The sequence below is a fragment of the Tenrec ecaudatus genome, chromosome 1 (assembly GCF_050624435.1).
Source record: "Tenrec ecaudatus isolate mTenEca1 chromosome 1, mTenEca1.hap1, whole genome shotgun sequence".
Lineage (NCBI taxonomy): Eukaryota > Metazoa > Chordata > Mammalia > Afrosoricida > Tenrecidae > Tenrec > Tenrec ecaudatus.
Genome location: NC_134530.1, coordinates 193,349,841 through 193,374,497, shown reverse-complemented (window position 1 = coordinate 193,374,497; position 24,657 = coordinate 193,349,841). Strand labels below are relative to the sequence as shown.

The 24,657-nt window shown below is 48.4% G+C and overlaps 1 protein-coding gene and 1 pseudogene across 3 annotated transcripts in view; both read right to left on the bottom strand.

The window, feature by feature from the left end:
• Window positions 1–546: 546 nt before the first annotated feature.
• On the bottom strand, window positions 547–1,186 carry LOC142422725 (GTPase NRas pseudogene; annotated as a pseudogene).
• A 6,682-nt stretch (window positions 1,187–7,868) lies between these two features.
• LOC142422662 (protein FAM163A-like) overlaps window positions 7,869–24,657 on the bottom strand; it is an 89,714-nt gene continuing 72,925 nt past the window's right edge. For all 3 annotated transcript variants that reach the window (XM_075527983.1, XM_075527980.1, XM_075527988.1), the window contains 4 exons: window positions 16,907–16,997; window positions 12,629–12,651; window positions 11,522–11,636; window positions 7,869–10,856 (listed from right to left, as the gene is read on the bottom strand). In XM_075527983.1, coding sequence (XP_075384098.1) covers window positions 10,458–10,856; window positions 11,522–11,614 — 492 coding nt within the window. In that variant the 5' untranslated portion in view covers window positions 11,615–11,636; window positions 12,629–12,651; window positions 16,907–16,997 and the 3' untranslated portion in view covers window positions 7,869–10,457. The remainder of the gene's footprint in view (window positions 10,857–11,521; window positions 11,637–12,628; window positions 12,652–16,906; window positions 16,998–24,657) is intronic.

Below are 24,657 nucleotides of genomic sequence, written 5' to 3'. Positions count from 1 at the left end.
CCATATTTTTGTGATTGCTATTATGAATAGCATGGACATGAACATGCATGTGCACATATCTACTCATATCCTGGCCCTAATTTTCAGGATACATATCAATACAGGGTTTGCTGGGACATACAATATTTCCGTGTCCAACTTTTTGAGGAAGCACTCCGCCATTTTCTATGTTCTTGTGCCATTAAAAAAAATATTCCTTGCAAATAGTAATTTGATATTTTCCTCCAAACCAACATAATTCCAAGTTCAACCGTAAAAGGAAATACACAAAAACAACAAAACAAACATCAGCAGCTGCTTATTTTCGAGTGCAAGACACAATTTTTAACAAAATGTCATATCTGTTCTACAGTCTGGTTCTCTGTTTCAGAGCAGGACTTGCTTTCAGATGAAAGACCTAGGGTAGCAGAGGTGTGTGCGCGCGAGGGGAAAAAACCCAGGGAGGGCCAATACTGGTCATTTCTCTGGTCAGCCAGCCACGTGAGGAGGTAGTTTCTCTGAGAATTTCTCAACAGAAATTTCACTGGTGTACTGAGAGGTGGGAAGTGCAGGAGCTTCTTGGTCACACTGAAGACAACAATAGGAGCCGCCCTCTAAGGAAGTCAGGACCAGGCGTCCGTGCGCCTTGAAAGTGGCTCATTTCTGATAGAACTTGTTAAGTGTCTTGTATCACCACACATGGCAACCCCATACAACCGTGAGCTCCATCCTTAGTGCTATTGAGTTGTTTTTCATGTGGTGCTGATGAATTTCTCTTACCAGCGTGCAGAAGGCAAGCAGGTCTTGGCTGAGGTCTTAATGAACAGAATCCCATAGCTTTTGGCCAGTTCATGTGCTTGTTTGGTGTCAACTGCCTTTGTTGGCAAATCACACTTGTTTCCCACCAGCACCATCTGAGTCTTTTCCCTCATGTAACCTGCTCCTTGGAAAGGCTACTCTCTGCAAATGACTTGCTTTTCTTCCTGGCAAACCACAGAGGAAGCCTTCCCCTGTCCCCGTGTGCTGGTCTTCATGGCACTGCACTCGTCCAACAGACAGGTTCCCCATCTATAACCATCGCTTTCAGGGACGAATCCTCTCTAACGGGGTCACACTTGTCTACAAAGTGGTTCTGGTTTAGTTGGATTGTCAAAGCACTTGTCCCAACCCCACCTGCCCCAAACACCACCGGTTTGTACTCAGTCATTTCACACCTGCAAGGACCTCAAGCGGGGCTGCTTCACATCAGGCGGCTTTAGTATCACAAGCGGGAAAAATGTTGGCGACCTGGAACAGCCATGAGCAGCCCCCACCAGCCCCTGGTTGTGCCATTTTACGTTCTGATCCTCAGTATGAGGGTTCCCTCCACACCCTCACCAGAATTTGTTGCTTTTATTTATTTTTTTGAACTTTGCAATTAATGCTATCGTCGTTTTGATGTGAATCTATTTAATAACTGATGATGGTATTTCTTCAATGTGTGTTCATCACCTGAGTGTCTTTCCTAGTGAAGTGTCTGTTCATGTCCTTTGTCTATTTTTAATTGGATTGTCGTTTTATTATTGAGGTATTGAAGTTTTCTATAAAATTTAAAGAGTGATCCCTTGTCTGATGATGTCATTGTCAATTTTCCCTCTGTGCTGTGGGTTCTCTTTGTACCCTTTGGTAAAATCTTTTTGGTGTACATATTTCTAATTTTTACACAGCACAACTCATCAATTGTGTATGATAGTGCATGTATGCCATGTATTAGGATCCCCCCCCCAATTCTAAGTTTTCCCCTGAAGAAAAAGATGAAGCTTTCTACTCCCATAAAGAGTTAGTCAAGGAAACTCACAAGGGCAGTTCTATCCCATTGGGTTGCTATGAGTCAAAGTTGACTCCATGGCAGTAAGTTTGGTTTTTGGAAATTTCCCCAGGAGCCCTGATGGATTAGTGGGTTATGAGTTTCACTGCTACCCACAAAGCCAGTAGTTCTAAACCCCAGCTTCCTTGAAGGGGAAAGACAAGGCTTTCTACTTGTGCAAAGCGGTACAGTTTCAGAACCCCACAGGGACAGTTCTACGTTGTCCTGTCGGGTTGATATTAGTTGGCATCTGCTTGATGGCAATACGTTGAGTTGAAGTTTGCCCCTAATTTTTTCATTGCTCTTTTATAGTTCTGGGTATAAAGTTAGGTCTTTGATCCATATTGAGTTAGGTTTTGCATATGGAGTGAGTTATAGATCCTGTTTCATTCTTCTGTGAATGAACATCTTGTTCTACCAGCACCAGAATATCTCTTCCCTATTTACTGTGTTTGGGTCCTTTGTCAAAGATCACCTGATCATAGCTGGATGGGTTTGCTTCTGGATTTTCAGTCCTATTCCATGGTCACCATGTCTGCTGTTGTACAGTTGCAGGCTGTCTTGTCTACCATGGCTCCATGGTAGGTTTTGAGATTGGGAAGTGAGAAGCCTCCTACTCTGTTGCCCTTTAGCACTGCTTTATCCAGGGTCACTTTCATTTCCATAGAAAGCTGGTGATTAATTTTTCCATTTCTTTAAAGAATGCTGTTGTCATAGCATTTTATCTTTAGAGAACTCTGGGTGTGAGAGCCAGCTCACAAATCTAGCCAGGGTCGAGAGGGGCCCGGTGCAATTAATAAGGATACCAGAGGTAAAAGAAAGAGAAGAAACAAAGTTGGGGTGTAGGGGGCTCAAGGAGAAGGTACTGCAAGGTTCAGAACTTTATTCAAGGCAGGTTTATAGACAGTATTTGTCACGTACCCTGCATTCCATGACAAGTTATCACACAAATCATTTGTTGGCAATTTCTTTGAAGGCAAACAAAGAAGCAATACCATTTCAGCCAATTTGTCTAGGTCTGAAGGGGAAGATAAAACCAGGAGTAGGGAGTATAACTGAACACCTGCAGGATTCTCTGCTTAAGCCGTTTCCCCGGGAACAGGAAAGAATGTGTTTATCTCTGTTGAAGTTCACACCGTTCAGTGCCTCAGATTGCCAGGTTGAGCTGTCAGCTCCTTCCCATGGGTCTTCCTAAACCGTGGAAGGTGATGGTCCTGTACTACTTGAAGAAGGAAATGAGGTTCAGATTGTCCTGTTAACGTACTTTTTTACTCAGAAGCCAGAGACAGCATTCTGCTCCAGGTTCTCAGTGTTCGGAGAATTTAGCACCAATTTCTCTTCAATCAGAGACTTTGGCACATTTCCTTTCTGAGTCCATTGTACGACAATCTGCTCCCACATGTGGGTAGTGCTTGGCATTTTCACAAGGAAAACGGGTGCGGTGGGTTATGGCTTTGGTTGCTAACCAAAAGGTTAGCTGCTCCAAGGGAGAAAGGTGTTTTCTACTCCCATAAACAGTTGTAGTCGTAGAAACCTCCAGGGGAGGTTGGTTCTATCTAGTCCTATAGGGTCACCGTGAGTCGGAATCAACTCAATGGAAGTGAGTGTGAGTGTTTAGACATTTTCACAATGTCATATCTTCCTAACCATGAGCATTCTTTCGTTTTCGTAGGCCTATTTGAATTGCTGTGGTAGTGTTTTGTAGCTTTCTTTGCCCATGTCTTTTGTTTCTTTGTTTAGGTTTGTCCTAAGTATTTAATCATTTGGGTGACTATTATAGATGGTATGGTGTTTTAAGATTTCTTTTTTCAAAGCTCTCTTTGTTAGTTTAAAGACATCCAACGGACTTTTTGTGTTGATCTTGTACCCTGCCGCTTTGCTGAAATTTTCAATTAGTTCTAATAATTTTCTTGCTAAGCCCTTGGGAATCTCACTTGGACGCTTTTGTTTTTCTATTTTTGCCTGATATCTCTGTTGAAGACTCCAGAACAACATTGAAGAGGAGTGATGGTAAAGGGCATCTTTGTGTGGACCCTCTTTGGAATTGTTTTCAAATTCTCTTTGTTGAGAGTAATGTTGACTGTTGGTTTGTGTATGTGCCCTTTATTCCCCCGCCCCCCTGCAAACCTCAATGTGCCCTTTGTTATATTGAAGTCTTTTCCATTATTCTTATTTTGTTGAATGTTTTTATCAGGAAGGGATATTGCACTTTCTTCCAGGCGCTCAGTTTCCCAGAGTTGGGAGTTTTTAATAGCTTGATCAGTTTCTTCTTTTGTAACGGATAGGTACAGACATTCTACTTCAATCTGTATTAGTTTAGGTAGGTAATGTATTTCTAGAAATTTGTCAATTTCTTTTTTTTTTACCCTTACCCTAACAAATTTGTCCATTTCTTCAAGGTTTTCAGATTTGTTGGATCATAGTTTTTCTCAGTATTTTGTTAAGATCTTTATTATTTCAGTTCTTTCTGATGTGATGTCATCTGTTTCATTTCTTGTTCATGTTTGCTTTTTTTTCCTTTGTAAGATTTGTAAGTGATTTATTGAGTTTGCTAATCCTTTCAAACAACCAACTGCTTGTCTTCTTGATTTGTTCTGTTTTTTCTGTTTCATTCATTCCTGCTCTAATCTTTATTTCTTTTCTTCTAGTGAATATAGGTTTATTTTACTTCTGGTTTCTAATTGCTGGAGATGTTGATTTTAGTTATTTCTTTTTTGATGTATACATTTATTATTACAAAATGACCTCTGAGCGGTGCTTTTGCTGTGTCCCATATGCTTTGGTTTATTGTGTTGTCATTCTCATTTCATTTTAAAATTTCTTTTATTTGCCAATACTGTTAAAGCAGGGTGCTAATTTCCATATATCTGATTTATTTTCCTTGATCTTGCTATGGTTGACTTCTAATTTTATGGCATTGTGCTCTGAGAATATGTATTATATGATCTCAATGTTTTTAAATTTAAGGCTTGTGTTAATTTCCTCCCTAATATATGTTACATTCTTAAGAATATTCCTTGTGTGCTGGAAAAGAATGTATATTATGTTGTTGGTTGGAGTGTTCTGTATATGTCTATAAGGTCAAGGTAGTTGATTATGTTGGTTTATTCTTTTATCTATTTATTGTTGGTTAATTCTTTGCATCTTTGTTGAATTTCTCTCTAGTTGTTTTGTGCCTTATCAAAAGTGGAGTATATTGTTGTAGAATTGTCTTATTTCTCTCTTCAACTCTCTAAAGGTTTGATTAATGTATTTTAAGGCTCTTTCATTGGCTGCATAATTATTTATTTAGTTATATCCTCTTGTTTAATTGACCCTTAAATGATTAAATAATTCTCTTCCTTGTCGCTTATGCTGAATTTTACCTTAAAGTCCAGTTTATCCGAAATTAATATTGCCACTCTTGCACTTTTTTATTGCTGTTAGCTTGGTGCATATTTTTCTATACTTAGATTTGGAGTTCATTTTTGCATTTGTGTCTACAATGTATCGCTTGTAGATAGCATAGTGATGCACCTGTCTTCTCACCTATTCTGCTGCTCTCTGCCTTGTTAGCAGTACGTTTAATCCACTTAGATTCCATGTAATTATTGACAGGTGTAAATTCATTGCTAAAATTTTAACTAATTCTTTTTGTATGTGTGGTGCTGCTAGTTTCTTTACTCCACATGAATTTCTGTGCTGAGTTTATTTTGTTTTCTTCTCATGTACTACCTTGTTGATTTGTTTACCAAATCTTTATGATTTTGGTATTCCACTTGATGGTGGCCCTCACAATTCATGGACTTTCTTTAGGTCTTTTGGTTCTGTTTGTGATTTTACTGTGACTGGATTCATATTTAGAGATTGGTCTCCTAGCACACTAATTTAGTTTTCCATGGACTCAGTTCTGCGCCTTTGCTCTTTCAACGTAGTATCTCTTCCTGAAATCTTAAGAATTTCTATAATCTACTTTTGTATGGTTTCTAATCTTTCATTCATTTTTCTTATAGAGCTTTCCTGAATTCTTCTAAAGTTTTTTCCTATGTTCTCCTTTCATCTGTCTGTAGTTTCCTATATCTTTCTCTCAATCCATTGAGGGAATCTAAATACTTTTTTTTTAATTATCAAGAAGTTCTAATGCCTTTCCTCCAAAAGATCTTCTCCGTCTGTATTTTGGGTCACTTATTTAACTGACTCTTTGTGTGTGTGTGAACAGAAATGTTGTCTCCCAAGCCACTGTGGTATGGCTGTATTTGTATTTAAGTTATGATTATATGTTGATGTGGCCCTAGGCCCTCACCACCTGTCTCCTGCTGGGTGTGATCGAGAATGTGAGTGTGTGCATAGTTCTTCCTCCACAGTATAGTTGAGGGTGGATGTGGTTGGTATTGACTGCTGCCTATCAATAATCAGGCAGTACAGGAGTTGCTAGTCTAGTGGCCCTCGCCTTCTAGGTGAGGCTGCGGGAAGCATGGTGGCAGCTGGGTTGCATGGACATGGTTGTTGTTGCCAACCAGATAGAACAAGAAAAACAAACTGCAAACAAGAGAAAAAGACAAAAACAAATAAGATCAAAGTAGAAAAATAAGGTACGCAAGCAAGGGAAAGCCAATAAAGAGGAGCAAGAAAAAAACAATTCAGTAATAAAAAACAAAGTAAAAAACAAACAAATGAAAATACAATGAAAAAGAAAAAAATGCAGGAAGTAAAAATAAGGAGGGGCAAAAAGGAAAGTGAAGAATAAATAATAGAGAAAAATAGTAGAAAAGGGAAGTGAAGGAAGAAAAGAAATACGTAGGAAAAAGGAAAGCAGAGAAAGAATGGTTAAAGAAGGGAAGGATAAATAAATAAACGGCCTCCTAGCATATGAGCAATAACTTTTTCTAACAGGCTCCTGGAGGTACGACTTGCACATAATAAATTCCGCATCAAGTGTGTAATGTGATGAGCTTATGTTTATACAACCCTGAAGCCATCATAATCGCGAGCATACCCCTCCAAAATTGTCCTCATGTCCCACTGTAATCTTTCCTCTTCATCCCTCCGTGAACCTCCATTCTCAATAACCCCTGTGAAGTAGCTGGTATTTCCTACTCTGATATAAATGAAACTGTGGTGGATTAAAGCAATAATTATAAAGAAGGGAAGGGAAAGAGGAAAAATAAAAAGGAAATGGCCAGCCTCCAGAGAGGATGGGGAGGGCAGTGTCTCAGTAAGGATGGGTAGGTATCCTTTACCAACCAACGAGCAAATGGGGTGAGGGAAGGGGGCTGGGGAGGACGTCCAGTCTTAGATTGAAGTCTGCTGGCATAGCTGTCATTTGAGGGTAGGGACCTAATCTGGAAGCTGTTCACACAGGCTCAGGGGGTAGCTGAGGCCCGTCTGGCTATAACCAGGCTTCTGTGACTGTCAGAAGGAAGCGCGCCCACCAAACCACCCATGGGCAAGGCTCACACAGACTGAACCTCATCCTCGTCCTCCCTGAAACTTCCTTCTAAAAAGACACAGCGATTTTCTGGCTCTCCAGCTCCTACCACACCCCAACGCCTCCTGCTGAATTGTCTCTGCTGGGGTCTGAGCTGAGAATTTGTCTCGAACACCATCTTTTCTCCCCTCCCTTCCGAGCATGCAAAGAGCTGCCTGTGTGGCACTTGGACTGGGCCTCCTCAGGCCTCAGAGAGGGGGTGGGCCCATGCTGCAGAGAGCTAAGCCGCAGGCCTGGGGGTGAGGGTGGGCAAGGAGCAGCCAGGAAAGGCTGAAGCCGGGCTTGCTCCTCAGCAAGGTTCACCACCTCAGACAGACCCTTTAGCTTTGGGGGACAACAGAAAGGACAGTTCTCTTTTCCAGTGACTTCTATGAGGTCTTCCTTGGACAGGAACTGCAACAGAGGCAATGGGGGTGCCAGGCAGTCTGAGGAAGGGGATTTGTTACCATGTAGATTTTGGCATTGAAACCAGATTTTCTGGGTGTTGAACACGATGACTTTGAGACTGAAGCAGCAGGGGCACCCTTACACTTTCATGTCCAGCCCCCCTCCCCAGGTGCAGAACAGAGGACGCTGGGATTTCTATTTCAAATTCCTCATTTACTTTTGACATTCAATTGGTTGCAACTCTCAAGTTATCAAAGATGCGGGACAAGAAAAGAAAACCCAGAAGCAGGAGAAGTGAAATGGAGATGGAGACAAGATGGCAGAGGGGACCACATGTCCCACAGTCCCACCTCCTCCTCTTCCTGTTTATGGTGCAGTTTGCGGAAAGTGTACAAATCATGTCCCTTAGTACAGACTCCGCAGCTACAAAAAGTACAGTGTGGTTGAGTGGGGTGAGCCCCGGCCTTCATAGGTGGGCCTCCACTGCTGGCGAGGCCAGTGGGCAGGCCGGCTTGAGCCCAGGTGGGGCCCGAGTGCTAAGGCAGGGTGGGTCTGTGTGGGGAAGAGCCTGACCCACAATTGCTTCAACCCCCAGATTTTATTTGTGGGCTGACATAATTTGGGCTTGGAAGCTACAAGCGTAGGTGATTGGCACTGGGGACCCTAATAGGTCAGGAATAAGATGTGTGGGATCATTAACTGGGTTGTCTTGAACTTTCCACAGACAGGCAGGCAAGATGGCATTTTGACTAGGAAGGACAAGGCTGCTATGGTTCATTGACTGAAATTCCAGGGAGCAAGACACAGGACTGGCCCTTGGTCAGGGAGGGCGAGGCCTGCCCTGCCCAGCAGTGCAGGTGAAGTGAGGGTTGGTGGGGGATGGAGTGTGTGGAAGGCGCTGTCCTCAGCTGCCCCCTCTGCTTTTGGACGTCACTACTTCCCTCTGCCTTTTTTGACAAAGTTACTTAGCAGGAGGGGGAGGGTTCACTCAGCAGGAGGGGCAAACATGTTTGCTGTCGCTGAGAGTTAAATGGGGTTGCCTGTGAATCGTGTATTCTGTTCCTTAACTTACATCCCCCAAGTGTGACCAGAGCCCAGACCCTCTGGCCTTCCACTCCCAAACCAAACCAAACCTACTACCGTGGAGTCGATTCCAATGGACAACAACCATGTGAGGGGTTCTCAAGCTGTAAATCTTTATGGGAGAAGATCACCTTTCTTTTTTGGTGCTGCTAGTGGGCTTGAACCACCGACCTGTGGTTAGCTGGCAAGCTACTGCCCAACAGCACCCTTGGGGCTCCTTTGGCCCCTCCAGCCAGTGGGTTTACATTAGACTCCTACAGGCCCAGACCAGAGTGATGTGAAAAGGTGTGAATTTCTTCTCCCACCGCAGAGCCCACTGCCCCCTGCCCTTTGTGAAAGAAAACAGCAGCCCCTTCCCTGGCTGCCCTGGCAGCCCTCAGACTCAGGAGTGGGTGAGAGGGTTGGTATATCTTAGAGGAGGGTTGGGCTGGGGGCAGGGAGCCCTTACTGCAGAGTCAACTGGAAAACTCAGTAGACACATTTACTTAAGAATCACAAGGCTGCTGCTGAGTTTTAAGTGAGTTATAAGCAGGAAATGAGCATTGGATGTGGGGTGAGGGAGCAATAAGTGGTCTGTTTCCAGAAGGTTCGTGTGCATGTTGGGGCGGGGGTTGGCAGGGAGGAGGGTATGGGGCAGCCAGCATGGAATCCGATTGCTAAGTCAAAGCCCTCTGGCTCTGTTGGGATGCTGTGGCCTATGGCTTCAGGGGCGGCTGCCTAGCAGAAAGCCTGGCTTCTGGAGGGGTCGGTCGATGCGACTTCAGCAGCTGCCGCAGCAGTGTCCCTCGGAGTTCCTGGGCTCTTCCTGTACCAGCCAGCTGGTTGCTATATGGGCATTGGGCACCTTCATCACCTTTTGGTTTGTGTTGACTGCAGGTGAGATTTGTCTTGCTACTTGTACATTTGAGCCCCTTCTACCTTGCAGCCCTTGAAGGAGGCAAAGTCCCTAGTGTCTGCTGGTGGTGATGTGTGTGACACATCTTCACAGGCCTGCATCTTGCCACTGAGCTCGGTGTGGTAGGTCCAAGCGACCATCAGCAAGATTTCGGCCGCTAAGCGACTCACACTCTGGCCAGGAAACAGAAAGCATCCTCTAGCAGGGGGAGTTGACTCCTCAGGCAACTGAACTTTGGGGAGCCTAGGAGAGGCCATCATTATTTGGATTCCGTCCCCACAAATGACCTTATGCCACGGCCTTTAAAGTCAGGGTGACAAGTTCCACGAGGAAAGGAGAGGGGATGCGCGCAGCAGGCTGGGCATCAGTGCTGTGGGTGCAGCGACCAGGTGTGCGGGATCTCCCAGAATAGGCCGTCTGTACCCTTTTCTCCCAGGTAAGCAATCTGGAACCCTCTAGAAGCCTTGCTCCACTTTCCCTCGGGCTCCTTTCCCATACTCTCAGAAAGCTGGGAGTCAGGGTGTGCTGCTGGGCTGGCCAGAGGAGCGTCCCAGGAAACACAGGGGCAAATTCAGCCCCTCAAAGCCCTCACTTCCAGACCACCCGGTTGGAGCCAAGCCCTGCCCTGGTTCTCAATGCACTCCTGTATTTGGGTGGGCCCTCCACTGTGGGGCAAACCAGAGTCGTCGTGGGGCTGCTGGGGAGGGGTGGGGGAAGGTCAATGCCCACTTCGCTCTTGCTGGGGTGACAGCGTTGGGGTGTGTGGTGTGTGTGTGTGTGTTGGGGGGGTGTCGAAGGGGTTACACGTCTGTACTAATAGCCCTTGGATTGGTGAAGGCCTCATGCCCAGAGCCTGGCCAGGTCACCGGGTAACTCTGGGGTGCTGCCATTTTGAGGGGTAGGGGTCCCCCCTCCTTGTAGTACGTGGGAGCGAAGGCGAGCCTCTCACCCCCTCCCCCGTTGGGCACCATGTCAACCGTCCGGATGTAAAAGGGGGAGCTGTAAGGGGAGCAGGTGGTGCAGTGGTTGCCCGGTGCCCCGCAGGGCTCGCTGTTGGCGAGAGGGGCCAGGTTGCCACAGCTGTCCACGCCTTGGGAGCTGCAGGCATTGCAGGAGGGGCCTCTGGGGCGTGGGGGGCGATCGTGCTCCTCCTCCTCGTCGTCTGCATCCTCCGCTCCGCTCTTCTTGCAGCAGTAGTACTGGGGGGAGGGTGGGGAGGCACACCTGAGAAGGGGTGATGCTCCTTCGGGCCCCAGCACCCCCTAAGGCCTCTCTACCACAGGGAGCAAGCCACCAGCTCAGAGCCAAGCAGAACACTAGCGGCCCCTGGGCAAGAGCCGCCAAGCCAACGCCCTGGAACCGATTCCAAACTGTGCCTCCTGGATTTTCAAAGCTGTGACTTTTCAGAAACAGATTGCCAGCCGTTTCTTCTTAGCAGGTGTTTCTGGCTAAGTTTAAACCTCCAACCTTTGGCTCGGTAGTTGAGCCCTTAACCATTTGCATCTCGCCTGGCTGGCTGCCAGACTTGCACGTCCCCCACCATATGCATGTGTGCTAGACCTCCTCCGGAGCGGAGCGCGAGGGCAGGGGGTGGCTAGCCAAATACAGAGAGGAAGGGGCATGCTGAGAGTCCCGGATGGTGGCCCATCATCCCCATCCCCGTGAGCTTCCAGGCCCCTTACACGTGGATGTCCTCCAGTGATCCCAGTGAGGGTGTAGGCAGGCACCCCGACCACCCCAACGCCCAGCCTCCCTGATGTGTGTTCCCTACTTCCCATGACTTTCGGTTGTGCCACCCTTGGGAAGGGCCTCTCATTTCTGTCCCTCTAAGGGGGCGGGGTCTGCTGTGGGCCAGGGGACTGACCTGGAGGCGACAGTAACACAGCACAGCGATGATGCAGAGCAGGATCACCGTCGCCAGGATCCCGCCAGTGATCACAACCGTTCCTGCTGTCATCCGCCCGGTGCCCCATCCAACTCTGCAAGGCACAGGCGCCATCGCTGAGGGGTTGTTGGGCCACCACCCGGCAGGGCGACCCTGGGCTCCAGGGTCTTTGAGGACAGAGGCTGGCTGTCCTTTGGGGCCCGACTCATTGTGGGGCGACCCAGCTTCAGGAAGGAAGGGGAGCGCACTGCTAACTGGAGGAGGCCTACTGTGCAGTTCTCAGAAATTCTCGCTGGCCTTTTCCATTCTCCCTCACCTCCCCTTCCTCTCTCTTTAGGCACTTTTTAACCCCTTCACTGCCACAGTCAGTAATGACCCTACAGGACAGAGTAGAACAGTTCCTGTGTGTTTCCAAGATGGTAACTCTTTATGGGAGTAGAGAGCCTTGTCTTTCTCCTGCAGAGCAGCCAGTGGCTTTGAACTACCGACCTTGTGGTTCCCAGCTCAGTCGGTAACCCACTAGGCCACCAGAGCTCCTTCATGGTTGCAGGTAGGCCAAAGTTGCAGCGTCTGCTAACCAAGGGCTGAGGTCATGTCGGCCACTACATCCTTCATTCCAGCCCCTGCCCTAGTTCATGCCATCCTCGCAATAACCTTGAGGGATTATTCTTACTGTTCCCACGGGGAAACTGAGGCTTAGATTGATTTGGATGGGATTCCACTCAGCTGGTTCATCCCAAAGGGCATGTTCTTCATTGCTGCCCTTCTGAGAACCCACACAATGGCTCCTGGCTGGTGGGGACAAGGCCAAAGTCTCAAATGTTCTCCCTGGCTCTGTGCTGGCCCACTGCAGGCTCCTCTCCTCCTTCAAACTGTCATGGAAACCAAAGGTCAGAGGATATTGGAGGGCAGTGTTCTGGGCTGGAAAGGCTCTGGGCGGGAGGCTGTTCGGGCCTGGGGCAGACTCTCCTCTCAGGTTTGGGAGCAGGGATGGAGAACCTCCCAGGAACTCTCTGTGCTGAGGGAGCAGAGGGTGGGGAGGTGCCTGGGTGTCCTGAGGAGGGCGGAGGGGCTGTGAGCACTTACGTTCAGTCAAGGGAACAGGTGACCTGCAAGACAACAAAAGTGACAGATGTTGGAAGGCTAGCGTCACCCCTGGAAAGCCCAGCCTCATCTCGCTCTCCTCACAGAGTAGTGCATCTTAAATCTGTAGTGGATCTTAAATCTGGGGCTCCTGCTAGGTCTTCAACTGCTAGGAGACAGACATCTCCTGGGTACACCCACTACCTTCTCTGACTCAATGATGACAGGCTGAAGCCAACACCCCACTACCTTCTCTGACTCAACTAAGACAAGCTGAATCAAATGTCCCTGGCACCAGCTCCCCCCGCACTTCCCCCTCTGAGTGGTTCCTATGAAAGGCTTTGCAGGTCGTCCATGACTCAAAGGGCACGTAAGCGCGGGAACCCAACCTGTACTCTGCTCACGAAGATGTGCAGCTCAGTGTTCACCTGGCAGAAGAAGCCCCCTTTTCCTCACCCAGCGGTCCCATCTACTCACAGGGGGCTCCCAGAGGGCTGCACCCACCCAGCAGCCCAGTTTCGAACCCCTTCAGAAATTGCATCCCTGGGGCTGCCCACAATGTGGGCCAGCAGCTCGGGCTACACATGAGCGCTTCTTAAAAACACCGACTCTTGGCTTTACTCTAGACTCAAGACACTAGAACCCACGTTTTAGCAGATTTCAGATGAATGTGTACAATAGAGCTGGAGAAGCCATTGGGTGATCAGGGGTTTCCTGGCCTCAGACTTAAATTGACGTCAGATTATTCTTTGGCTTCCCCCCATCTTCTGAGTAGCCCTTGCTCGTCGCTGAACCTCTACGGTGATGGAAGCTCCATGGTTCTGATTTTGCCTTGAGATGCTAGTCAGCTTACTTCAACTAAATTACAAGTCCTTGGGGGTCAGGAGTTACTTATTTATACTTTTTTCTACCTGCCCCTCCTCTGGAGCAAATCAGTTTTGACCGATAGTGACCTTATTCCAAGACTTTAAATCTTTTTGGGAGTTAACAGTCTCAACTTTCTCCCAAAGAGCAACTGGTGGGTACGAACTGCTGATCTCGTGATTCACAGTTCAGTGTGTAGCCCAATATGCCATTAAGGCATAAAATTGGCTCTTCAGAAAAATTTGCTAATCGTTTCTCTTGAAGCCCTGTTGGTCTAGTGGGTTACAAGTTGGGCTGGTAAATACAAGGTTAGCAGTTCAAAACGACCAGGAGCTCCACAGGGGAAGATGACGCCTTAGACTCCCTTGGAGAAGTCTTGGAAACCTCTAGGAGCTGTTCTACTTTGCCCTACAGGGTTGCTGGGAGTCAGAATCGACTCATTTTTTTTTTTTTAGAGATCAATTTATGGAGGGCTCTTACAGCTCTTATAACAATCCAACTTCAATTGTATCGATCATATTTGTCCATATGTTGCCATCATTATTTTCTAGACATTTACTTTCTATTGGGCCCTTGGTATCAGCTCTTTTTTCACCCCTTCCCCCCTCCTACCCTCATGACCCCTTGATAAACTGTAAGTTATTATTATTTTCATCTTATACCTACAACTGTCTCCCTTTACCCATGGTTTCTATTGTTCCTCCTCCTGGGGGTGTGGTGGTGGTGGTTGTGTATTGATCATCGAGATCGGTTCCCTCTTCCCTCCTCTCCCCACCTTCCCCCTACCCTCCTGGTATCACTACTCCCATTTCTGTTCCTGGATTCTGTATGTTGTGAGCTTGTATCTCTTATCTGTCATGGTCTGGTCTAGTCCGCAGTGGAAGGCAGGATTGGAGTCATGATAGTGTGGGGTGAGGAAGCCTCAAGGAACCAGAGGAATGTTGTGTGTTTCATTGATGCTATGCTGAGTCCTGGTTGGCTCATCCCTTCCTAGTGACCCTTCTGTGAGGGGGATTCCCCATTGTCTATAGATGGGTTTGGGGGTATCTTCTCTGACCTCCCTAATTCTCAACAATATGATTTGTTTGTTTGGGGTTTTCTGATGCCTGGTACTTAATCCTGTTGACACCCATGATTGCACAGGCTGGTGTGCTGCTTCCATGTGGGTTTGTTTCTTCCCTGCTAGATGGCCGCTTATTTATCTTCAAGCCTTTAAGACCCCAGACGCTATATCTTTTGATATCAGGGCACCATCAGCTTTCTTCACCACATTTGCTTATGACTCTTAAGAACAGTGAGAATCATTTCTCTGTGTCACTTTATGAATCTGATTTACCACCAGGGGGCAGCAAGTTCTATCGTTCAGCTCATAGCCCCTCTGTAGACTTGGGTTTCACTGTTGATGACCAATCTTGACTTTGCCTAGCTGCCTGGAGGGCTGTTAGCCTTAGGGACTCACTCAGCCTTTGGAGAAGGGCAGAGATGAACCTCAGCCGGAGGAGACAGACTTGAGACTCTCTGGCAGAAAGCAGTTTCACTACAGCCCAATTCCCTGTCTGCACACAAGCGAGGGCTGCTTTAGGGACAGAAGGTCTGAGGCCAGGAGAGCAGTTGCCCCACACTGTTGAAGGCTTGACCTCATCTCCTGGATGTGCCCGGCATGGGTAGGAGACAGGGACGATGGAGTGATATACGAGGCGAGTGTCTGCCCTCCTCCCTGCCCCGCATGCTTGGCCTTGCCTCCGTCAGCCTCTCTGAGGCGATACAGCAGTAGTGTGGCCAGAGCAGGGTCTGAGGCCCAGGGTGAAAACCAATTGTGTCAGTCAGCAGTCACCTCATCTTAGAAACTGACCCCTTTCTCTGTTTCCTCACTTGTAAATAAACCCAAATTCAAATTCACGGCCATTGAGTCTATTGTGACTCATGGAAATCTGACATGACAGAGTGGAATCGCCCCATGGGTTTCCAAGACTGTAACGTTTTATGGGAGTAGAAAGCCAAGTCTTGCTCCTGCAGAGTGGCTGGTGATTTTGAACTGCTGACCTTGTGGTTAGCAGCCCAATGAGTAATCACTATGCCACCAGGGCTCCTCTTCCTTTGTAGAACAGAGATTAACAAAAAACTCAGTTCACAGGTATGACTGTGAGTCAAAACAGACTCATGTCTGTGAAGGTCCACTATAAACTGAAAAGGCCCTAGGTTTACTTAAGGGGAAAATGAAGTCTCAGACACGCCGTGGTTGCTTAAGTCTAATGGAAAAACAACGAGCCAGGAAGGCACCTACAAAGGGTGTGAAACGAACTGGCCCACTTCTGGCTAGTGTCCCTACAGCCTTCCTCATGGTTCCACCGCCAGTGGCCCTCTGTTATCGCAGGTGAGCCTGTTTTCTATGTGCAACTAGATGTAAACGAGAACAACAATGCCTTACACCTAAACAGCACCTCACAGCGCTTTCTCTTGGATGACCTCCAGAGGTAGGCAAGCTCTAAAATGACCTCCAAATGATCCCCCCCCTCTTGGTTCTCACACCCTGTGTAATCCCCTCCCCTTGAGTCGGGATGGGTCCTGTGACCTGAATCTAATTCACTAGAACAGGACAAAAGTGATGGGACGTGACTTTTGTACTGTGAATTGGTCATAAAATATTGATTTCCTTCTTGCTAGTCGACTGTCTCTCCTGTTGGCTTTCATGAAGCAAGTTGGCATGTGGGGAGGTTCACAAGTTGGTATGCAGGGTGGCAAGGGACTGAGGGTGGCCGTCATCTAATCACCAAAAAGAAATTGAATCCTGCCAACAATCCTATAAGTTAGACTGGAAGGGCATCCTTCCTCAGTTGAACTTTCAGATGAAACCACAGCCCCCACCAACACCTTGATTATAGTCTCATGACCAACTCTGAGGCACCAGACCTAGTTAAGCCACAGGAATTGTGATATAATCAATGAGTGATGTTTTAAGCTGATAAATGTTTGATAATTTGTTACTCAGCAAAAGAGAGCTAACACACCTCCCTGAATGTTACCAAAAACCCTACCAGGCAGAAGCGGGAGCCAGACCCCTTAGGTGGTTTACCTAATGCCACACCATGGTAAGTGTCTGAATCAGAACCCGAGGGTCAGTGCTGTGGGCATTTCATCATACCAGCTCCCTTCTGGGTTCCTTCCTTCACAGGAGAAAGAGGTCCTGTGCCCCCTTCTTAAGGCCTAGCAGAGCTGGGCCAGAATGACTGAGTGCTGGGAATGAGTTCATGGTGGCCAACCCTGCCACGGGGGAACAAAGAGAGCAAACCTGTTTTGCTGACCCAAGACTCCTGAGGGCCTGACCTTTGACCGTGATTTTCTAGAGCCCCTTTCCCCACCCAGGTCCCAGCCACCTTCTCCCGAGAGGGCAGCGTGTGGCCTGCGCCTTCCACTCACGTGAAACAGCTGGAGCAGCAATGGCTCAGTCACACAGGCTGGGCCTGAGCAGACAGCCGGCGGGGAGCCGCATGGCCAAGAGCATCAGTTCCTGCCGGAGGACAGAGGGAAGACCCGTGAGAGAGCTGGCCAGGGAGGCCGAGGGGAGAAGTGGCTGGCACACACTGCCACTTGCTTATGACCCACTAGCTCCGGAGAGGGCTTGCTCCTGGACCTCTGTGGTGGATTGAATTGTGTCCTCCACCCCCAAAAGATGTGCCGGCACCCAAACTCGTGTGTTTGTGGATGTCATCTTGGTCTGGAATGGGGTTTTCTTGGTTATGCTGATGAGACAGTAATCATTCGTTCTGAGTCTGGACATCGGATGCAGCACATCCTGGGAAGGCAATGCCATGCGAGGGCTGAAGCGGGACCAGGAGATGCTGGGCAGCAGAAGCGGAGACCGAGATCTTGCCCCAGAGCCGACACAGAGAGCTGTCTCCTGCAGCCTGTCCCCTGGATGGAGGCTTCTGGACTCCTCGGCTGTGAGAAAATAAGAATTCTGTTCTGTAAAGCCACCCTCTTTTGGTAGTTGTGTCACGGCCGCGCTAGGTCACGAGAACACCCTCCATGGCTGCCTCTGTGCCTGGCGCCTCCATCCTCAGCACCTGAGGCCGCATTTCGAAGGTCACTTCCCATCCTTCCCTCAGTGCTGCTATCCTGACCATGGTCTGTTCTGTCTTGGGAAGGGAGAATTAATGGAGGCTGGGGGGAACACAATATGGCGGCGGGTGAGTCTAGCTGCCTCTGTCACGCTCCACTGGAGAATTGAGATCGCCCCCTCTCCCCAGCAGAAGTGTCCCTGTGGCCTGCGTGGCGTGTCTATCTCCGTGTGGCTCCACATTCCTCTCTCCCATGGTTGAGGGGAGTTGGGGATGGAGACTAAATTGGGCTGCTGCTGCCAATGGGAGAGTATTATTTATTCCCAGGCTTTCCCCACCTGCTCTGGGCCTGTCCGTTGTATCTAGTGCCCAGAGCAGTCTATCCTTTTCCCAAAAACAACTTCAGGCTGATGGGCTGATGAAGGAGGGGAGACAGGATCTTACTGTGACATTTAGGAATTCAATGTAGCTCAATTATTGGGGCCCCTTCAAAGCCAAATTCTATAACTACCCGTTCAACATTATTTAGAGGAGAGGGCGGGGTCCACACGGGATGGGGAGAGGTGGTCAAGGGAGAGGGTGTAAAGTACACTATCATTGCTCCCCACCCTCCACAAATATGTACCAATATAGTTAAACTCTGATTCTCTGGCTTGGCAGTTATGTAGTGATGTAATTTGGCAGTGATGCTCTCATGTGACCATCCTCAGGATGTGCTCTGATGTGATTAACCAACCAGTAAAGGGATCAGAGTGGTGTTTAACACGCTGACTCAGATTACAGCCCTGTAAGAGGAGTTTCCATGGGGTATGGCTTCCACAAAGAGGTAAAAAGGAAAGACAATCACGCAGAGAGAGAGGCACCTGACTACCACGAAGGAAGAAGATCCTGGAGCAGAGCATGTCTTTTGGATCCAGTGCCCCTTTGCTGGGAACCTCCTAGATCTAGGGGAAGATTGATGCCAAGACACACATGGGTCTCCCAGGGATACTGGGCCTACAGATATTGAAAAAAGACAAGAGCCTTTCTTCAGGGCTGTGGGGGAGATAGAGACGGAGACAGAGAGAAGAGAGAAAGATTTCCCTTAGAACGAGTGCTCTGAATTGGGTCTTCTAAACTGTGAGGGTAAGTTTTTGTTGGTCCAAGAAATCCACTTGTAATATTTCCATTACAAAATTGAAAAAACCCACCAAATCCTGACCACGGCAACCCCGGAGGACTAGCTAGCACTGCCCCCATCGGTGTCTGAGACTAGCTCTTCACACCCTCTTCACCGCCACTCCAGTGTTCCTGAAGAGGAGATGCCCCACTGTGATGTGGGGAGCCCCCCACTCCCACCCCATGCACCAGATCCACAGAGCCACCTGCTGGTGAGACAGCGCTGACCAGCTGTAGAGTCTCCGTCTAAGCCAGAAAACGAGACGATGGCAGGCAAAGGGCAGACATAACAAGCCTCAAGGACACCTTGTCCTTGAGCTCCTCGGTCTCAGGAGCAGAGCTCTAGAAGCAGTCGGAAAGCAGGCAAAGGATCCTCTGTGGAGTGACTCTGCCTCCACCTTCACCTCTCTCCGGTAGTTCCCATATCTAGATGCTTTCCTTGCTCATGGAAAATGTAAGGCATGCATCAGCGGATGTTAGAGCAGGCTTTTCCTGCCCAAGCTTTCTTAGTCATTTATAGGAAAAATCTGCGGCCACACGTCATTACCACAATCTCTGCAAGACAGATGATGTTCTGTAAGCAGTGTGTTCTCGCCAGCCTCCTCTGAGTTTTCCCACCGTCTCTGATGTAGATATGGTCCCCACATGTCTCATCTAACCTTTCGAGTGGCAGTTATCAATTTGATCTCAGATAGAAAATTCTTTTTTTAAAGCATAATGCACAAGCCTACAGGTTTGGCTGAGTTGCCAAGAGGTAGAAATCAGAATGCCAGGTGAGTCTGAGTCAGTGTCCCGTCCTTCTTTGCCTTGACATGTGCAGACTGCATAGTGTCAGAAAACCGGTGTCAGAAGATTCCACGAGCCCATTCACTGTCCCACATCCATTCGGAAAGCCCTGTGGAAACTCCCGAGGAGTTTGGAATGAGCTCACAGCACTTGGGAGACTGAGAGGGTGCTGTGGTCTCAAGGCAGGGGCAGCTGGAGTGGCCTGTGCACTGGGTTTAGCAAACGGCCATGGTCGGCAGGGCAGTGCTGCTGTGCCCACTCAGCCCAAACCCCTAGAAGCCACTAGGCTGGAGGCTGAGGTTCCCAGTGGACCAGCTGGGGGCTCTGGAGAGAGCTGCCTTGAGTCCTGCCAATGGTGCCCCCTGGAGGGGTCAGAAAACCTCAGCAAATGAGGCTGAAGGAGGCTGGAGGGTGCTGGAGGCGGCTCAGAGGCAAAGAAAGGTGTAAGGGAGATAATGTGCTGGCCTGCTTTAAGGAAACCATGTGCCAGAGGGGCCTAGCAGAGAAGCTCCAAACAGCCCCAAAACATTCATTAAAGCAAGAGCTAGAAGTCCAACTTGTCTGGCCATTCCAAATTCACCATTTTAAGGTGGCAAATACGTAGGTAGCAAAACATGAGGGAGCAGGGCTATTGAGGGTGGGAGCAGCAGGCAGGACACACAGGTTTATGGCGGCCTCCCCAGCAGCTGCCAGCCTGGTGTGGATCCAGGCTGGAGGAGAGGGGATTAGCACTGCCTGATTGGGTTGTGTTGATTTAATGCTTCTGGCTGGCATTCTAATTTCTGAATTGAGGCTGAATTAATAACTTAAAGTGACTGTTTGCCTACCAATCACCTTTAAGTTAATGAAAAAGCACTATAAATAGTCAGTTTTAATCTCGGGGTCAGGGATGATTTCTTCCACTGTGAGGGCCACTCGAAGTCAAACTCATTGTGATCAAGTCCAAGCTGACTCACAGGGACCCTACAGGACAGGGGAGAACTGCCCTTGTGCGTTTCTGAGAGGCAACTCTTTAGTGGAATAGGACGCCTCTTTCTCCTGAAGAGTGGCTGATGGGTTCAAACTGTTGACCTTGTGATCAGCAACTCAGTATGCCACCAGGGCTCCTTGAGAGGGATGAGAGGTGGAGACAAAAAGGGAAAGAAAACGGAGGTCGCCTTTTGATCAGATACCCTGTAATGCGTTTCTTTAACATCTCAGTTCTTGATACCAGGGTGCGGTGTGGGGATGGAAGGGCTTGAAACAATGTGGTCCAGTAGCTTTATTTCTTGGCCGAAGGAGCTAAGTTCAGCAATGTTGAGCACACAGGGCCACTCACAGCCAGACAGAGGTGGTGCTGGGCCAGGAGCCAGGGCTCCGCCATTACGCTGCCATTTCTCCTTCCGGAAGCATTACACTGATTTCAGCAGGAGCCAAGGTGTCCCCCGAGCCGCAGGTGAGGTCACGTGGAGAACAGGCACTCTGAAGTGAGAAGGGGTATTTGGGGCGGTGAGTTTAAGATCCTGGTGGAATGCTGTGGGAAGATAGTGAGGACGCCTACACAACCAGGGCCACACAGTGGAGCATGTAGCACCTGTGTCTCTTTGGCTGTGCGTTAAGAGTCCCAGTGGCTTAGTGGGTTACAAGTCGGCGTGCTAACCACAAGGTCAACAGCTCGAAAACCTGGGCCACTCTGCAGGAGAGAGGTGGGATTTTCTGCGCTGATATTGATTTATAGGCTTGGAAACCCATCGGGGCAGCTCTGCTCTGTTCCAGTGTCCCACTGAGGCAGAATGGACCCGATGGCAGTGAGTTTGGATTTGTGTTTGGTTGTATATCAGAAACTAAGGAAGCCAGAACAACCGCAACAGAAAAGCGGATGGCAGGGACTGCCCTGCACCCACTGAAGCAACATCTCCAGCGGCGGGCCTAGGATTCTGCGTGTGTGCTTGTTTTAACAGGTGTGATTTTTTAACTCTCTGGCCCTCCTGGGACACCATGCAGAGATGAAGGGGTGCTTTGGGATTTCAGGCCGGCAGCTGCAGGGGAGTCTCTAACATCACCTGTCACCCACGACAAGCTGGGCTCCAGGTCCTGTGACCTTGGGGTACTCCAGGGCAGCCACTCCACCTGGGTGGGAGGGGACCACCTGGAGGAATGTGCTGGAAGACAGGTTTCCCTCTCTTCCGGGGCCTGGGGTCTCTGACCCTTGAAGGGTCCTCGCACCCAGGGCCTTCAGCTGCACTGAAGCAGGTCACCTCCCCTCCCTGCCTGGGGAACACTGGCAGGAAATGCCAGCCACAGCTGGCAACAGCACATGTAATTAACCACCCGATACCCCCCACCCCCGCTCCCTGCTTGGTCCCTTCAGGAACACAAGTTAATTGAGTGGGGCTTAAGCACCGGCTGATCTCAATTTTTTCCCAATGCAATTAAGCTGTTTGCAATGGTCTCTACTCATGAAATTGACACGGTAGGTTAGCAGCACCGGAACAGAGGAGTAGGTTCCTCTTGTTACCTGTCTTGCCGGCCTGCAGTCTTCAGGCTGGGCTGGCAGAGCAGAGCTAGGGGCTCTTTCCCCTTGGGCCAGTTGACCTATGACCAGAACCAAGCCCCCATCCCACAGGATGAGAACGGAGAAGAGTTGCTAGACCAGTCCATTGACCTCAGAGGGGTAACAACCGCAGCAGAGAGACATGTACAGTGTGAGAAACAGATCTCTTGGAGGAATTCGTGCAAGAGAAAAAAGAACCCAGATGTAATCATGAGCAGCAGGCACAGCCAGCTGGCTCATGATAGGAAAACTGAGAGGGCTGACACTCACAAGAATTGATGCTTCAACTCGTTAGTAATCCAAGAAATGCACACTGCAAGCACCAGGAGCTGTCACTTTGTACCTGTTCGACTGACACGCAGTAGGCAGGTGAATCATTCCAGCTGTTGGTGCAGATGTTGGGAGCTCTGATGGTAGGGGCGGAGTGGGGGCAGCCACTGAGCCAAAGGAGCTGGCACTACTTAGTCACATTAAGTACACATGTCGCACATGATAGGGAAATTCTGCTCCTGGGTCTGTCTCCCACATTTCTTAACACATCCTTAACTCACTGCCACGGAGTCGAGGCTGACTCGGCGACCCCTTGTGGGTTTCCGAGACTGTCACTGTTGATGAGAGTAGAAAGCCCAGTCTCTCTTCCGAGGAACTGCCTGGTGGTTTCAAACTGCTGACCATGTGGATCACAGCCCACCTGCTTAAGGGGTCATATTCAAAGATGTTCACCACTGTGTTGTTTACGGTGACAAGGAACGTCAGTGATCATCAGAGAGGTGTGGAGGCAACATTAGAGAGATGCACCCGAAGGTCACAGTGGCACTTAGCACGAGGGACAGATCATAGCACAGTGTCCGGGGAAACCACAACGAAGAAAACGTATCACTGCCATCACGTCCATTCTGAGTCACCGAGCCCCCACGTATTACAGAGGGGAAGATCTTTCCTCCTCCATGGCGATGGTGGCTGAGCTCAAACCACCAACCTCTGGGTCAGCAGGTGGCTGCAAATCACTTGCACCAACTTAAATTACAAGCACACAGAACGAGTCATACACAACAACTGGACACACACGAGACACCTTAGAATGCTTCCTTGAGGGAAGGGAATGGGAATGGGCATAGTTAAATAGAAGAAGCGTCTTGCATAGATGAGGACTGATTCCATGCTGAGAACTGGAGTACAATTAACCTAGCCTTCTGCATCTGAGCAGGGCTTCTACTTTTGTAAAGAATTAGTCTCGGGAGGGAGGGGGAAAAAAAAAGAGGACCTGATGCAAGGGGCTTAAGTGGAGAGCAAATGCCTTGAGAATGATTGGGGCAGGGAATGTACGGATGTGCTTTATACAATTGATGTATGTATATGTATGAACTGTGATAAGAATTGTATGAGCCCCTAATAAATTGTTAAAATTTAAAAAAAAGAAATAAAAAACAATAAAAAAACAAAAGTAAATTAAAAAAAAAAAAGAATTAGTCTCAGAACCCCACAGGGGAGTTCTAGCTTGTCCCATGAGTCAACTTCAACTTGATGGCAGTGGATTAGTTGTTTTTTTCTCTCACTACGGTCCAGTGAGAATAAAAGGAAGAAAGAAGGGGGCCTACTTCCTCCTCCCAGGGGCCTTCTAGGATGGATTTAATGTCCCACATTTCCAAGGCCCCCTCCTATGGCTTGTCTGTCCTCAATTGTCTCAGGCGCACTGGTGCCCTGTGAGGGCATTTTGCCTGGCGCTTGAGCAGAGGCCATTTGAGGGCACAGACTCCGACCACGTGTCTTTGCCTGGTATCCCCCAAAGTCCTAGATGCCAGCATGGCCCCCTCCATGGGGACAGTCTCTGGCTGCAGGGGACCTCCCATTGCGGGCTGCTCTGCTGACGAGTAGAGAAAGCACTAGGCTGAGAATCCCAGTGGTGCTGATAGCCTGTTAATGATATTGTTCGATAATTCCCACATTCTGTGGGGTCACTTTCTTTGGAAGGGGTACAAATACAAATCTCTTCCCGTTACCCATGTAGCTGTCTTTCAAATTTCTTGTCACAGATGAGTGGGTGCTTCCAGGGCTTCGCCAGCTTGTGGAAACATTTCAGTTGGCATTCCATCTGTTTGCTGTTTCTGTCTAACGCTTTCGGTGCTTGGACTTCTCCTTCAGTACTTAGGTTCTTGATCAGATGCTACCTCCGGAAATGGCTGAATGTTGACTAGTTCTTTTTGATATGGTAACACTGTGCATTCCTTCTATCTTCTTTTAAAAAACTTTTTATTATTAAAAGATCATTTTATTGGGGGCTCTTACAACTCTATTATAATCCATATATCAATTGTATTAGACATATTTGGACATAATATTGCCATAATTCTTTTCTAGACATTAACTTTTCTCTTGACCCCTTAGTATCAACTCCTCTTTTCTTCCCTCCCTCCCCCTCCACCCTCACAGCCCCTTGATAGATGATAAATTATTTCCATCTCTCACACTGACCGCTGTCTCCCTCCCCTCTGGTTTCTGTTGTTCTTCCCCCTGGAGAGGGGTGTGGTCCTTCTATCTTCTTTTGATGCGTCCTACATTGTTTAATATTTTGCCCATAGAATTTATTTATTTTTATTAACCCTTGTATTGGGAGCGCTTACAGATATTATAGC